This window comes from Peromyscus californicus, unplaced genomic scaffold (assembly GCF_007827085.1).
Source record: "Peromyscus californicus insignis strain IS unplaced genomic scaffold, ASM782708v3 Scaffold_16__1_contigs__length_79575227, whole genome shotgun sequence".
Classification (NCBI taxonomy): Eukaryota; Metazoa; Chordata; class Mammalia; order Rodentia; family Cricetidae; genus Peromyscus; species Peromyscus californicus.
In genome coordinates this window covers 18,491,695-18,505,544 of record NW_026294458.1, presented here as the reverse complement: position 1 = coordinate 18,505,544, position 13,850 = coordinate 18,491,695, and the positions used below count along the sequence as shown (strand labels likewise).

The 13,850-nt window shown below is 40.6% G+C and overlaps 1 protein-coding gene across 2 annotated transcripts in view; it reads right to left on the bottom strand.

Annotated features, from left to right (window-relative positions):
* Atp13a5 (ATPase 13A5) overlaps positions 1–13,850 on the bottom strand; it is a 127,590-nt gene that overhangs the window by 8,681 nt on the left and 105,059 nt on the right. For both annotated transcript variants that reach the window (XM_052740600.1, XM_052740601.1), the window contains exons 26-27: positions 9,216–9,390; positions 6,270–6,472 (exon numbers count right to left, since the gene is read on the bottom strand). In XM_052740600.1, the coding sequence (XP_052596560.1) occupies positions 6,270–6,472; positions 9,216–9,390 (378 nt within the window). The remainder of the gene's footprint in view (positions 1–6,269; positions 6,473–9,215; positions 9,391–13,850) is intronic.

Sequence of the window (13,850 nt, the reverse complement as noted above, 5' to 3'; positions counted from 1 at the left end):
CCAGGACCCAGAAACTAGAAAAGGAAGGCGACATCAGCTGCTAGTCCTGCTGAAGTCCTATTCTTATTAGTGACTGGCTGAGTCTTGTACGTTCAATGTGTCCTCGGGCTAGTGATCTGCAAAGCAGGCCCTCTTTCTTATTTCAGCTTTGGTTAAAAAAAAAAATGCAATGAAGGAACAAGAGTGTCTGCCCTCCGTGGTTAGCCGCTGTTCATAAAGAATGGGGCCCTGTGGAGGGAAGTGATTTAAGAAGAAAATACTGCATAACCACTGTAACCTGTTTTCAAATAAAGGAAGGGTTGGTAATACTCATACTTGTTTACAGAAAAAAAAATGAGTGTATACTTTTTCTGTATCTTGTCATCATAAAGTTGAACTCTCAAACACTGATTAGAAAAGCATGATTTTCCTTATCTCAAGATGAAACCACTTATATTATGCATCTTAGTACCTCTGAAGGCTTCTGAATTCTAACTCAGAAGTTTATCGTCTGTAATATTATGCATTGGGGCAGGAGAGGCAGTTCGGGGTTCAAGAGAATATACTGCTCTTACAAAGGACCTAAGCTCTGTTCCCAGCATCAACACAGGGTGGCTCACTACCACCCACAAGTCCAAAGCCCTCTTCTGGACTCCATGGACACCTTCAGTCACATGTGCACAGTCCCTGCCGCACACATATACACACACTTTAAAAAAAAAAATTAAAGATTATGTGTATTAGAATGTTTGGTTATAAAACCTTTCTCATTTGGAATTATTTGGAATTATTAGTTACATCAGTGATGTGGCTCAGGAGTTGAATATATTTGCCACTGCCCTGGTTGGGTTTATGTTAACTTGACACAAGCTAGAGTCATCTGAAAGGAGGGAAATGCAGTTGAGAAAATGCCATCGTAAGATCTGACTGTGAGGCATTTTCTTAATGATTGATGGGGGAGGGTCTAGCCCATGGTGGGTGGTGCCATCCCTGGGCTGGTGGTCCTGGGTTCATGCTGAGCAAGCCATGATAAGCAAGCCAGTAAGCAGTACCCATCCATGGCCTCTGCATCAGCCCCCGCCTCTAGGTTCCTGCTGGGTCTGTGTTCCTGTCCTGACTTTCCTCAATGTTATGCTACAATGTGGAAGTGTAAGCCAAATAAACCCTTTCCTCCTCAGCTTGGTTTTGGTCACGGTGTTTCAGTGGTCCTCAACCTTCCTAATGCTGCGACCCTCTAATATGATTCCTCAGTTTATGATGACTCGAAACCATAAAATTATTTTTATTGCTACTTTATAACTGTAATTATGGTATTATTATGAATTGTAATATCAATATCTGTGTTTTCCAATGGTTTTAGGTAACCCCTGTGAAAAGATCATTCACCAACAAAGAAGGTCATGACCCACGGGTTGAGAACCACTGCATTACAGCAGTAGAAACCCTAACTAGGACAGCCACCAAAGCTAAGGGCTTGAGTTCAATCCCTGGAGTCCCCTGGCTCCTTCCCACAGGTTTCTGTCCTTTGCCTCCACATGCACACAATAGCACACACGTGACACCCCCCAACTGGATAAGATGATGTGTCTACCATGAGAGAGCAGTTTTCCTTTAAGCTTCCAGTCCCCATGTTGTAACTAATCTAACTCTAATTCACTCTCTGTGTGTGAAAGTCCCCTGTATTGTATTCACTACTAAAGTACCAGATAGTGAGAATATCCTACTTGTGAAATACATTTACCTTGGAAATCAGGACTATAAGAAATAACCCCAAAATATAAAGCGGAATCTTCATTTGTTGCAACAAGAGTCAAGGGTACGTTCAAACACTGCTTTCAAAACTGAGGGAAATGATGAGAAACTCTGACGTTGACAGGAAATAAAAGATCAGAGGGAGGCACCAGCATGATCTCAAATCCTTTGAGAGGACAGCTTTGCCAAACTTGTTCAGGAACAAAGAGAATCCGGATAACATAATTGAATGAAAGTGCTCCAACAGTAACTGCATATTTAGAACTTAGAGCCAGGAGCTTCACATACAGAACACCAAAACTCCAAAGCAGGCGTCGGAGGTGAGGCCATCTAGTCACAACTAGCAAAACACACATTTGTGACTGAGTTTAACTGAAATGCACCCCTCCACTCCAGGTATACAAATAAGAAAACTCACTAAAGTCTATTATTTCAAAAAGGAAACAAAATATATGTTTATGAACTATTAAAAGAAAAAAGGAAAGAAAAATCTGACACCCGCCCCCCGCCCCCGCAACAAGTAAAATTAATTGTTCTGAAAAGTGTTAAGCGAAAGAAGAAACTAGGTCTAAGTTACTGTAGGGAAACATATAAAGAAGGAATCAATGACTAGTCTTGAATGTTTTCCTACTCTTAAAAAGATGAAGAGACATACATGGACCATGAAGTTAACTCAAAACAGATTCAAGGAAAGAAGGGAAAACAAATCTTAATAAATGAGAAAATCAAAACCAATACAGAATTAAAAGTCTGAGAGCTATTTTGTTACTAACCAGTAAAAAAAAAAAAAAAAAGAAAAGAAAAAGAAAGAAAGACAGAAAGAAAAGAAAAAGTGCATTTAAGGCAAGAAGAAAAAGAAAGAGCAACACTCCTGTGATTTGGATCTGAAACATCCACCAAAGGCTCAGCAATCGAGGGCGTGGTCTCCAGCGCAGCACAAAGGTGTACCTTTAAGGGGCGGGTAGATAAGGAGGGGGCTAAGCTAACCAGGAATTATCCCTCTGGCAGGCTCACAGCTTAATGAGCTGTTGTCAGGTGGTAGAAAATTGAGACAGCAGGACAAGTTAGCAGGACTGTGCACTTGAAAGGTACGTGCTGTCCCTGGCTCCCCCACCCCACTCGGGCCGTTTCCTTTCTCGCCTCCCCCAACCCCCATGCCTCAGCTTGCCCACTCCCTTCTGCTTCCTCCTGCTTCCTGCCCTGCAGAAGATGAGCAGCTTTGCTCTACCCTGTGTTCCCTGTCAATATCTCCCCCACACTGAAGCCCCAGACACATAGACCTGAGTAACCACAGGTGAAGTTAAAAATAAAAATCCATTAAAATTTTTTTTTAGGTATTTTGTCACATTTAGTGAAAGCTGGTTAATACATACATACATCTCATCAAGACCATAGTAAGGGTCACAGAAAGCAATTAAAACTTTAAGAAAAATCCTACCCCAAACTGTATGATAAAGTTTGATAACATCAATGAAATGGTATTATGTGAGCAAAAATATATTATTTAAAACATTATAACCCAAATCAATCCTTAAAACAATTCTCAAAGGAAGGATTTAGAGCCAAGTAATTTACTGCTAGATTTTTGTAAGATGTCAAGGAAGAAATCATTCTTGTGTATTAAAATCTTCACAGAGGAAAAAAAAAGTCAAGCTTTTGTCTAAAAGCTAAACATAACAAAAATGTGCAAAAAAAAGCCTTCTGAAAAATACAGCATGAAATGTAGTTCTTAAAAAAGCTACAAAATTCAATCTAGTAAAAGTTTAATCTACTACAAGTAAGTAGGATATTTTCAAGAATATGATTTAATAACAAAATGATTAATATAACACATCTGTACACTGGATAAGAAAATACAAAAAACGAGTATTCATCCTGGTAGATGGTGGTAAGCCATTGTTGAAGTCCGTCTCCTAACCGGATTTTAAAAATCCCTCTTGATTAGAAGTATTTTCTTTTTTTTTTTTTTTTTTTTTTTTTGGTTTTTCAAGACAGGGTTTCTCTGTGTAGCTTTGCGCCTCTCCTGGAACTCACTTGGTAGCCCAGGCTGGCCTCGAACTCACAGAGATCCGCCTGGCTCTGCCTCCCGAATGCTGGGATTAAAGGCGTGTGCCACTGCCCCCTGGCCAGGATTAGGTTCTTAAAGTACAGAACCTATAGTGGAATAAACTACAGACATTAATGGATAAAAAATGGGAATAAAGGTGAGGCGTGGTATGTTTTGCTTGTAAAATATCCCCCACGGGCTCAGTCATCTGAATTTGGTCCCAGCTGGTGGGCACTACTTTGGAAGGTTGTGGGACCTTAGGGAGGTGGAGCACCATTGGATGAAGCAGGTCAGTAGGAGTAGGCCTGGAGATATCTCTATAGTGCAGGCCCACTTCCTGTCAACTTCGCTTCCTGACTGTGAACACAGCAAGACCAACCATCGCATGTTTCTGCTATTGTGCCCTCCTGGCCCTGATGATGTGTCCCTTCAAACCGTACAACAAACAAGGGCCTCCTCCATCAGGCTGTTTCTTGTCGCATCCTTGGTCACAATAACAAGAAAATAACAAATGAGTGTGGACTGCTCCTATATGGGAAGATTAAATTATACAAATCCATAAATTCTTCCCAAAGTGTCAAGATCCCAAGTGAGAAATTTTGAAGCTGGACACTTTATTTTACAATTCATTTGGAAGAAAAAAAACATGAAAGTGAGATAGTGTTAAAAAAATAAAAGAAATGAGAATATACTGCCCATAGGCTGCTTATTAAATAAACCATGAAACTATGCTTAGTAAAGTGCCATTGTGCATAGTATCAGTGAGATAGAAAAGACAGTGTGAAAGCAGAGTAACTCTGCAAAAATACGTACCATATGGAGGTAACACAAAGGTACAGTATCTAATACAAGTTACCTAGAATTAAACAGTAACTTACATGAACATAGATATGATGAAGCTGGTATTATTCTTAGTGGGGGGGATAAGTGAATGAAAGAAATATTAGATATTCAATAGAACAAAAATCTGCTAAACATTGATTAATTGGGTAAACTAACTTGACTCACATAGTAATCATATCATGTTGTATTAAAATTTAAAAAGCGTTTAAAATATTTTTAAATGAGTGTAATCTGCTCTGTTTTGTAATTAGAAAAACCTTTCTCTACATAAAGGTAATGTGAAAAAATAACTACAAAGGAATAAACAGCTCATATAGATAAGTAAGGAAAGTAGCAGAAATCTAATATGAAAATAGATTAAAATGTACACAGATAAGCCATAGATGACATGGTTAATAATACAGATCTGTATTCCCCTTCACTGAAGATAAAAAGCCAAATTAACACTAGATGAAGTACCATGCTCTAAAAAATCTTATCAGGTAAGCAAAAGTTTGTTTTTAGTACAGTATTTTCACATCCCTTCGCGAGAATACTGTTATAAAATGACCATCTAAAAAGCAACAATGATAACTACTACAAATATCCTGGAAATCAATATAAATCATATCTCAAAAGCTGAAACATTTTCACCTGCTTTCACCAAATAATTGGACTGGTTTGCTTAAGGAAATCGTAGGGTCAGTTGAAATGATTTATAGGAGTTTTGCTTTGTTTTTATTCATTGTAACCCAAGCTGCTTCAAATTCACCACATAGCCCGGAATGACCTTGAATTCCCACCCTCTTTCCTCTGCCTCCTAAATGCTAAGATTGTAGTCATGTGACACCACTCCTGGTTCATGTGTACTGGGGATTAAACTCAGGGTTTGGGGCATGCGAGGCAAGGGTTCTAGCAATTTAGCCACTTTCGCATGCGGCATGAGTATGCTTTGACATGGAGTTTTTTACAATGTTCACATGGCAAAGCCAGCTGTGTGGTAGACAAGACGCCCACGCATCTGGATTTCTTAAGGTTCTGCTTGAGCTGGCATAATTACTAACAGTGTCTGCTTCCACGTCCAAAAGTGTGGAAGGACATACTCCAGCTTGTTTGCTTTCCTGCCTAGAGGTTGTGAGTGTAGCTCCAAACACCTTGGGGGTTTTGTTTTGGACTTGCCTTTATTCTGCTTAGAGAAATGTATTGAAGAAGTAAGGCTTTTTTTAAAAGCATATGCTATAAATGTGGGGACATTCTTATGTGTTGCACTAGACTTTTTACATAAAATGCTTTGTTTTAATTCTCACCATAAGACTGAAGGTCATATAACATTTCCATTCTACACATGAGAGAAACGGGGGCATAAGAGACTTAATGCAACCACTCTGGCTTTATGAAGCTACTAAGAGGTTTTGCGAGTTTCTTAAAGGCCTTCTACAGAATCTCTTGACATCTAAGCTTGTGTATCAAACGATTGTAGATGACTCATTTGACCATTGAATAATGACTGTGCATCCTCAAATGAGCAGGTTACTGCCCTCAGGCTCTCCTGTCTAAGGCCGTTTTATTCCGTTATCATGCCAGAGAGAGGCAACATCCCATTTGCTGGTAAACTATGACTCGGGGAAGGAAGCGGGAACAGAAAAAGACTCAGAATGGAACCACTTACAGTTTGTGTAGATGGGTTCCCGAAATGGCTTTCCCTTAGAAAAAATGAATGCGGCAGAGATGCAGTTGAAGGTGACGATGGGCCACATGGTAGTGCTCTCAAAACTTAGAACGGAAGCAGGAACCAGAGTCGCGTTTCCAGTCCAGTTTCGCTCCAAACTCATATTGGTTGAGAAGTTACTTTGGTTGGTCAGAAAGCATTCACTATGAAAGAATTGTCAGGATTTATGAAATAGTTCTATACTTTTTAAGAATCCATTAGTTGACAAAGTAATTTAATATTAGATTACCAGGTGACTTCAGCTTTTTAACCTGCTCCTGCTGGTGGCTGACAAGACATAGCTTGTTCACGTCTTACAATGACAAAGCAGAAATAAAATTCAAAAGAAATCAAGATCATCCTGTCTGTCCCCCAGATAGAGAAGATAATCTGTCAACTATCCATAGAAATTGTTCTATGTAATTCCTGTCAAATCAAATAGTAAATGCATGTGTATGTGTTTATGTTTGTGGATATGTATGTATGAGAATATGCATATATATGTATATGTATGTATTGTGTATATTTGTGTGTGTGTGTGTATGTGTGTGTGTGTGTGTGTGTGTGTGTGTGTGTGTGTGTATTATGTGTGTGAGTGTGTATTCTCTTTCATTTATTGATGTAAGCCTCCTGACTTGCATCCTGAGGTGTGGCCCTACTCCACACTCTCCTCAGTAGCTAAGGGATCATAGTAAAAGACCCAGCATAGCCCTTCCGATTGTGAGGTATCTCCAGCTCTAGCAAACTGACAAGGTAAGCTCAGACTTCTCAGCCTGATTTAGAAGACCTGCACATTCTGCCCCCAACCTAGCTTTCTGGTCTTACCTTTTGCAAGCTCCCTACCAAGACCCCTTATTGTCCTAACACAGTATCTGCTCTTCCTGAAATACTACACATTTTTTTTGAGTTGGATGTGCAGTTCCCATTAATTGCAGTATTATTTATTCTTCAACCCTCATTATATCTAACTCACTTTGGATGAGAATCAGTTCTAGTTCCTCTCCTCTGTTCTTCCTTCTTGCTGCATTTAGCTCAGTATTTTGAAATTATTTGGTTAAGATTTTTTAATTTTCATCCATGTATTATGAGTTGCTTTTGTGTTTTTATATTAGTTAATTTACAACATTTTTTGGCATCTAGCATAGTGGGATCATACAATATTTATTCAGCAAAATATGTCTTTAAGATCCAGGCTTTGTCAGCTCTGATTGACTTATTTGCAATGCTCTCCTTTATTACAATAATGAAACCCAAAAAATGGTTTTAATTTGCTTTCTTGTTTAGCTTGAAACTTTTAAATTACTTTTCAACTGCTTATAACTTATTTTCCAAACATGAACTCAAATGTAACAAATGCAAGGAGACTTCTTCTCCTCCTCTTCCTCCTCCTCCTCCTCCTCCTCCTCCTCCTCCTCCTCCTCCTCTTCCTCCTCCTCCTCCTTTGAAATAGTGGCTGGTTAGTTTGATGTCAACCTGACACAAGCTACAGTCATTTGGAAAGAGGGAACTTCAATTGAGAACATTCTTCTATCGAGTTGACCTGTAGACAAGCCTGTAGTGCTTTTTCTTGATTGGTAATTGTTGTGGGAGGGCCCAGCTCATTGTGGTGGTGCCATCCCTGGGCAGATGGTCCTGGGTGGTATAAGAAAGCAGGCTGAGCCAGCCATGAAGAGCCAGCCAGTAAGCAGCATCCTTCCATAGTTTCTGCTTCAGTTCCTGCCTCCAGGTTTTGCCAGATTCTGCCAGTTCCTGCCCTGACTTCTCTCAGCAATAGAGTGTGATCTTAAAGGTATAAGCAGAAAATAAGCCCTCTCCTTCCCAAGTTTCTTTTGGTCATAGTAGTATATCACAACAACAGAAACCCTAACAGAATGAGAAAATGTCGTGCTACATAGCCGAAGTTGGTGTTGACCTCATGATCTTCCTGCCTCAGACTTCTAAGTGCTGGGAATATAGGTAAGCATCACCATGCCCAGCCAGATTTAATTCTTAATATCTTGGGATCTTAAGATCAATAAATGTGCTTTGTATATAGTAGTTTGCTAAATACTGTTTGCAAAGAGCCAGCATTCTTGAGATGGGTGGGTTGATAGGTAGATGCCCTGGATTTCAGAGCTTAACACCAAAAAGTATTTAATTCTGTCCAATTATGTTGCTGATGAGGAAGGTGAGGGCTAGTGAGGTGCAAGTATAGAACCAGGGCCATCTTGATTTCCTGGCCATGCCTCTATGGCTCCACCCTGCTTCCTCCTATTTCCAACCACGGTCGTATTTCTCTGTGTGTATTTGCTCCAAACTGGGGGAACTTCTGGTTCTGAAACTACACAGGACTGTATATTCTAAGTCACACTTGAACTGCTGACTTTGGGGTCTGAATGAAGACCTTAAATACCACTTGCTGGTTCTCCATTCATGTGTCTGTGCTCTGGGGATCCGATGCCATTAGGTTCATGGTACATGCTTGAGTTCAAAAGGCGAATAATACTTCTTCAGGAAAAAGAAAGCTTGAGTTTACATATTGCCTATGGCTGCTCCTGTACGATGATAGCATCATTAACCAGTTGCAACAAAACCATCCTCCTCAGAAAACCTGAGATGTTCTTCCCTGCCTCCGTGCAGGGAGTGTTTACCAACCCTCGTTCTACATGAAATCCACACCCCAAGGAATGGATACATTCAGTCAACTATTCGTTAGAGCATCTCATCAGCAACCGTGGTGACGGACCTTTCCCTGCCCACTCCACATGCTCACCCAGCATGCTACCCGTTAAATGCATTCTGTTCTATCATTTATGATTTGCAGTATGCAAGTATTATTTTAGAGTCTGTGTTGACACTGGGTTAGATGATGTCACTGTGCACTGCTTATATCAATTTCAGAACAGAAACCGAAGGGAATGAACTCACCTGTACCGATAGACCTCACAGTACCAGGGCTGCTGCTTCACGGAGAGAAAGGCAGACACCAGTACAATGCAGGTGAAACAGGAATTCAGGAAGACTGAGAGTAGCAGCTGAGGAGAAAGCAGTTGTCCTGCTGGTCTGTATGGAGCCAGCTTCGGGTAGGCGTGATTTATGCTCACTGAAAGAGAGGCACACGTTTTCCCTTTACAATTTTGTTGTTGAGGATCAAAGACGAGATGCGTAACATCTTGAGACTCTGAGTAAGATTCAGCTTGAGAAAACACCAGTCGAAGGTTTACACCTACACCAGCCATTATGTCGTTGCGTATCCATTTCTACTAATCTTGGTCTCCTCTGTGCTTTGGTTTTACTTTCAGAACTAAAGCGTAATGGGCTGAAAGGTCCTGTAATTGATATATTTATCATACCGCACAGTGCCCATATTTTTTCTATGGATCCAGCAGGGATGATAGATAAAACGAAATGAGCAGTACCAGCATCTCTCATGAAGGAGGAAGGTGTATATTCGGAATGAGGGTTTAAGTAGTCACCCATCTTAACTCATCTCTGTATGGTAATTAAAAGAAAGCATACACTCTGCTGTTGAACCAATAGTATCCAAGTACTTCAATGTGCCAGGCACTGTGATAGATCTTAAGCTGTGCTTGTTTCTTTTCTGTATACACAGGTCAGGGGGAATTGCTACTGCACATTCCATTTGGTCTGGTAGAGGAGGTGGGCTCATAAAAATTTTGTTTTTGGATAATGGTTTTAAAATATATTGACTTTTCAAATCTGGGGTTTGTCATTTAAAGTGATTAGAAATGCAAAAAAAAGAACAAGTTTTTTTTAAAAAAATATGACGACATCCGTTGTAGATGCTTCATGCTCTAACAAACCAATGAGCATGGCATGTGCTCTGCCTTTCAGGACAGAGAAGGAAAGAGGCATGGAGGGCTAACCATTCAGAACATCTTATTTAAAGGTTTACGTAATTGATGCTTTAATCCTTGCCTTCCAATTATTCATCTCATCCCCTTTCTCAGCTTGTTTCTTTCTAATTTTAAGAAATCAGAGCACATGTACTTCAGCTTATGGTCATGCATGTAGAGATGGGGTGGGAGAGAATTGATGCAAACTTTGGGATAATAAAACTCTAAAGTAGATTTCTGTTCACTATGTGATCTGGGATAGTAATGAAAGCTCTCTGGTACTTCATGTAAAGTAAGAGTATGACATAATGTTCAAGTGCTTCTCAAAGGCCCTTCCAACTAATTTATTCTAAAGCTCTATAACTACAGGAGGCATTACTGTTACATTTCAATGTGTTTTCCGAGGAGAATGTTAGAGGTTGTGGCATATGCAGGGTCACTTTACTCTGCCTTCCAAGTTTTAAGTCCAGTGGATACACAGAGACTGGTAATTTTATTACCAAAGAATATGATGGGCACAAAGATACTAATTTAGAGTACAGTTTGATCCTATATCCATTTAGCAAAATACAGGTAGTAAGTTTATCCTGAGGCCTGTGAGTTCCTCAACCATGAGTTCTTAGCCATATTTATAGTATCAGGCACACTATATTTCTTCCCGTGGATTGGTCCTTAGTTACAAGCAGAAAGTGGATGGTTACCTCTAAAACATGTGTGCCCCTACTGCACTCATGGAGGAATCTTGCAGTTCCGGTCATTATTGTAGTTCACAATGTTCACAGCCATCTGCTGATGGCTTTTCTCTCAGCAGCCTGCATGGCACTTTCTACCACTAGGAAAGCTGTCTAGCAAGGAGGAAGCTTCTTTGTCTGTATCAGTTTGACTTTCCTATGTCCTATGATCAAAATGTGTTATGTCTTCAGCAACAGGGTCTTACCATCAAGTTGTGGTGGGAAACCAGAGCAATGTCAATAGCTTATATTGTTTTGGAGGGTGTCTCTTGGATACTCATAATGAACAAACTGAGAAGTATCCCATACCTAACACTGTGCTTTTCATTTGGCAACCTATGACTTCTAGGAATACTATCTCTTATGTAAGGTAACTCTAATACTTCTGTATGAATATGTAAATATACATTTTATAAATATATATGAAGCTTATAAAATAGTGGGCTTGCATATGACTTTTTCAAATATCTTTAGTGCTAATTATCCCTTCTCCTACCCATAACCTCTGACCTAACTTCCCATCCAACTTACACCTTCCCTTTCCGCCAGTCCTCATCAGAGAAATTTGTGCAGTGGATGACAGTTAGCACAGAAACTCACAACTGATCAAAGGGCAGAGAATAAGTGGCATGTTCAACCACAAACGGGACATCTATATTCTGCCACCCACAGGGTTCAGGGACTATCACCGCAGAGGGTGGTTGAAAGATTCTAAGAACCAGATGTCTGGGAGGACCAGACTGAAACAATGTCATTTGGACATGGACCGCTGTATCCATGAATTTATAGCAGCTCTGCTATATAAATAATATATAATGACATAAGATCAAGCAAGACAACATCGTAGCATGGAGAGAGAGAAGCCATGAGCTCACATCCCTAGTCAAGGAGTTACTGACAGTTTGTTATGGCTTCTGATGAAGAGTCAGTTCTCTTTAAGGGTGTGACCCATGGCAGGTTGGCCATGCTCCAGTGGGCGGCCCCACACCCATGAGTATGTGGGCAGCACAAACTGGACATGACGGTTTCTTTTCAAAGAGGATATGAGCTTAGGAGGTGGAGGATGGGGCTGGAAGGGGTCGGGTAGGGAGGAAATGTAATAAAAAGACATTGCTTGAAACTGTCAAAGAATGAATTTAAAAGGTTGTTTTTAAAAAGAATAGGATAGGCTTTTGTCCCTAGTTTCTAAGATACATCCTCTGAGTCCTTGGCAGTTGCTAGGTGAGAGAAACATCTTTCTTTTTCACAATGGGCCCTGACAGTTTATGCTAAGATGACTGATGCTAGGGTCTGGGGAGATAGCTCAGTAGTTAAAGAAGGCCTGTTGTTCTTGCAGAGGACCTGGGTTCAGTTCCCAGAGTGGTTCTCAACTGTCTATAACTCCAGGTTCCAGGGGGTCTTCTTCTCTTCAGGCCTCTGTGGGTTCTAGGTACACATGTGGTGTATATACACACAGACAGACAAACACTCATACACACACACAATAAGTCTGAAAGCAGCTTTTAAAAGATGACTGTGGTTTTGAAGAGAACTGGTGCTAACAATGTCATGTAGAAATGCAGCTGGCCACCACCTTATAGACCACCAGGAAAACTGGAGCTTCAGCCTATATATCTGCCTAACCCAGAAGTGGAGAGGGGGTTGGGGGGTGGTGTAGCAAAACTGGCCACAACCCTATAGACCATCTGTAAAACTGAGTCTTCAGGCTACATATCTGCCTGATGTGGAAGAGGGGAAGAGCTGGAGATTGAGTTCAGCCTCATGGCAAATGATTCAATCAGTTGTGTTTAGATAATGAAACCTCAGTACAAACCCTGGACCTGGAAACTTAGTTGAGCTCTGGTTGGCAGTATTCTGTACATTATCACACATGTGTGTGCCAGAAGGGTAAAGCATCCTGATTTCACAATGGAAGGACAGCAGAAGTAACCTTTAGGATCCTTCCAAGAGTGTGTCCCACATGTCTCTCCCCTTGACTAATTCTAACTTGTATCATTTTTCTATAAATAAAACCATGATAATACTACACTTGTGTGGATTCTGTGAATCAGTGAATTGTTGAATATAGGATGGAGGGTAGAGGAGCCTCTAACTTGTAGATAGCTAGTCAAAACACAGTTGGTTTAAGAATACCAAAAGTTGTCCCTGGTGTCTGAAGTGAAGCCATTTTTGTGGCTGTGTCCTCAACCTGTGATATTTGGTCTACTTGTGTAGTTGGTGTCAGAAGTCACTATTGGAGCGCACTAAGAAGTGGACTGTGGTCATACAATGTGGATGATCATACAAGTGCATATACCATGTGGAAGGTGGCCAGTGATGAAGAACTGCAGTGAACTTGCATCTAAGTCACAGGAGGCAGAGGCTGTAGAGTTTAGAAGGCCTTCTACATGTCATCATCCAAGATGCAGCTATGAAGTTCATGAGGAGGTTGTGGGCACTCGGCACAGGTGCCACCACAGCTCTGGGAGATGTCACCCTACCCCACTGATACACTCTCCCACACATGCTCGTTACAGTTTTTGTCCCTCTTCAACACAAGAACCATGGGAGATTGGGGAATTGGTTTGACAGAGATGGCATTTATTTGGGGCTCACTGGCATGATTTTGATCATGGCGATGTTAGCAACAGTTTCAAACAATCTTGCATGGCTCACCATGTCAGACTCTGCTGAATATACCGTCTAGCCCTTCACTGTGGCCCTAGAATGAGAAAGTTGGAGTTGACCTAAGCTCAACTTGATGGAAATAAACTATTTACAGTGTAAAGCATAGTGGCACAGCTGAGAAATCTAGATCTGCTGAATGACAGTCAACATCTAGACCCATACACTGGGAGAGTAATTGCTTGGTGACATAAGTCACTGAATTTGGGGTGAGTTGTGATGCAGTGATATTGTGGAACTAGCTGGTTGATATTTTTACACTGGGTATTTTAACTTTTTCTATATCAGAGACTCCTAATATTTCTATCAAG